We start from the raw sequence: 2,143 nt of genomic DNA, 5'->3' as shown, positions 1-2,143 counted from the left end.
AACCCTCGCCTTCTCCTCGACCAGGCCCGCAGCGCCGAGGATCGCGCTGCGTGGCGGCCATGCAATCGCCCGGGGATTTGGAAACTGGAATCCCGCCGCGTTGTGAGGCTGGTATCGACTCCGAAAGGCGGCAGCCGGCGCCAGGTCGTGACTGTCGGCTCGCCTGATGGGCATCTTTACGCCAGCGCGAGCAGCAGGAAAGAATTTAGAATCCCTGGCACGACAAGGGCGCGGACTGGCGCGGACTGGCACACAACAAAGAATTTTAAAGAATGAAACCTCTTTTCTTTCCTCCTTGACCATGGCGAACTGCGATTGCGCGTTCGATAGGGCGTCCGTCCGTGTCCACTCGTTTCCTGACGTGCATCCTGGACGCATCCCTCCTTGTCCCACTTATCGAATTTGTGCAGGCGAGAGTACCCGTCCGAATTCCGGCGTTTTTCATAATTCTCACCCTACTATACTACAAGTACTCGAGTATGCGTTTCCGGTTCCGATTCGTTTCCGATTCGTTTCCGGTTTTTGGCAAACCAACATGCAACAAGAAATCACGACTCTCACAAGGAGAAACAAATTTTACGAAAGAACACTAGGTCTAGGATCTAGGTCGGGATCGGCGCTCCCCCGCTCCCGTTCCCCTGAGAGCGGAGGAGGACCACTGCTGACAGGGTTGCGAGGATTTTACAACGTCAGAAAACCTGCAAGTACCTCCGACCTCCCCTGGCACAGGCCCCTGGGTTGTCCTTTTCTAGTCTTTTTCGAGGCAGCGAGAGAGCAACACGCTACACGGTGATTTGTTTGGTAGAGCACTTTAGTGTTTAGAGTGTGTCTCTTTTTTTGCGCGCCGTACGTCGAGTTCTTTTACTCCCTGCATTCTCTCTCTGCTTTTTCTTAGGTCTTCAGACGTGGGTCGTGGCCTGACCTGTTGGTTTGTGACCATAACTAAGAGCACTACCCAGCGGCCCCGACGACACCTCGCATCTCGACCTCTGCGCGCACCAGCGCGAGCCGTGCAGCCTCGCTGCGCCTCTCGAGCCGAGCAAGCGCCCGCTCGCGTTTCGCCGCCGCCCCTGTGTGATGTGAGTGAGAGGACGAGGAACCGAGCGGATTCGACGCGAGATCATCGTGCAGCAAGCAGCGCCGCGCGTCCAGCTTCCTCTCCGCGAGCTCCTTTAGGGTGCAAAAGGCGGGCGTGAGTCACGGACTGCCGAGCAGTGGAAAGATCCGCCTCATGCGGGGTCTCCTCAGTGAGAGCAAACGCCTCCTTGCGGCATTGCTGGACAATGGCGTCCGCCATCCACCGCTCTGCGACGCGGGCGGCTGCACGCGCCGCGTGCCTAGAGGGACAGCGCCGACAAGTCGGTTTCAACAGTCGCGCAGAGGAAAGGGAGTCTCGTCGGAATGTGGTGCCGTAGCCCCTCGCCCCTGCCGTGCTCGACCACCTCGCCCTCTTTGTTTGCTGCATCTTTTGCCGCCAACGTGTAACCGACAAACGTCCGCTCGCGGCCAGTGGCGTCGTCAAGCCGCACACCCCCGGGCAAGCGAGGCACGCACATGCAGCAGACCGGCACTCGCTTTTCGAGCGAGGCGAAAGGCCAGCAGCAAAACTCTTTTCGCAGAGCAACAGCAGCTGTCCTAACGCCAAAGCGTGTGTGCGGCGGTGGCGACTGCGCGCTCGAAGTTGGGCGCCTTTCGGGCTTGGTGGAGCAAGGCGAAAAGGTTGTGAGCGAACTCCTCGCCTCAATGCGCGCGCTGAAGGAGCGGAACAAGGAGCTGAATGAGCGCGACGTCTTGCGCTCCGCCGAGCTCAAAGCGGCTGACGAGCTCGGCGCGCGCGTCAGGGCGCTCGAGGAGAAGAACTCTCAGCTGGGAGCGAATTTCGCGCGGATGGTGGAGTTAGCTGCCACAGAACGCCAAGCGGCGCAGGAGCGGGAGGCGGCGCTGCAACAGCAGCTCTCCAAGAAGGTCGGAGCGGAGGAGGAGCGAGCGCGTGAGCACGAGGAGGCGCTCGAGGAGCTGCGGATCAACTTGGGGTTGGAGCGGAGGAGGCGAGAGAAGGAACTGAAGCAGCAGGTCAACAGCGCAGAGGCTGCTCTCGAGATTGAGAAGCGGCGCCTCCCATCACCAATTTGCAGCCTGTGCG

At 60.0% G+C, this 2,143-nt stretch overlaps 1 protein-coding gene across 1 annotated transcript; it reads left to right on the top strand.

Annotated features, from left to right (window-relative positions):
• Positions 1-1,554: 1,554 nt before the first annotated feature.
• EMIHUDRAFT_255046 (hypothetical protein) lies at positions 1,555-2,073 on the top strand (the record flags this gene model as incomplete). The annotated part of the gene is made up of 1 exon (XM_005774987.1): positions 1,555-2,073. A coding segment is annotated over one exon (519 nt), but the record flags the coding sequence as incomplete, so codon positions are not given.
• Positions 2,074-2,143: the final 70 nt, after the last annotated feature.

The sequence above is a fragment of the Emiliania huxleyi genome (assembly GCF_000372725.1).
Source record: "Emiliania huxleyi CCMP1516 unplaced genomic scaffold EMIHUscaffold_3011, whole genome shotgun sequence".
Classification (NCBI taxonomy): domain Eukaryota; phylum Haptophyta; order Isochrysidales; family Noelaerhabdaceae; genus Emiliania; species Emiliania huxleyi.
The sequence above is the reverse complement of the archived record's forward strand: the minus strand, read 5'-3'. Positions and strand labels throughout refer to the sequence as shown.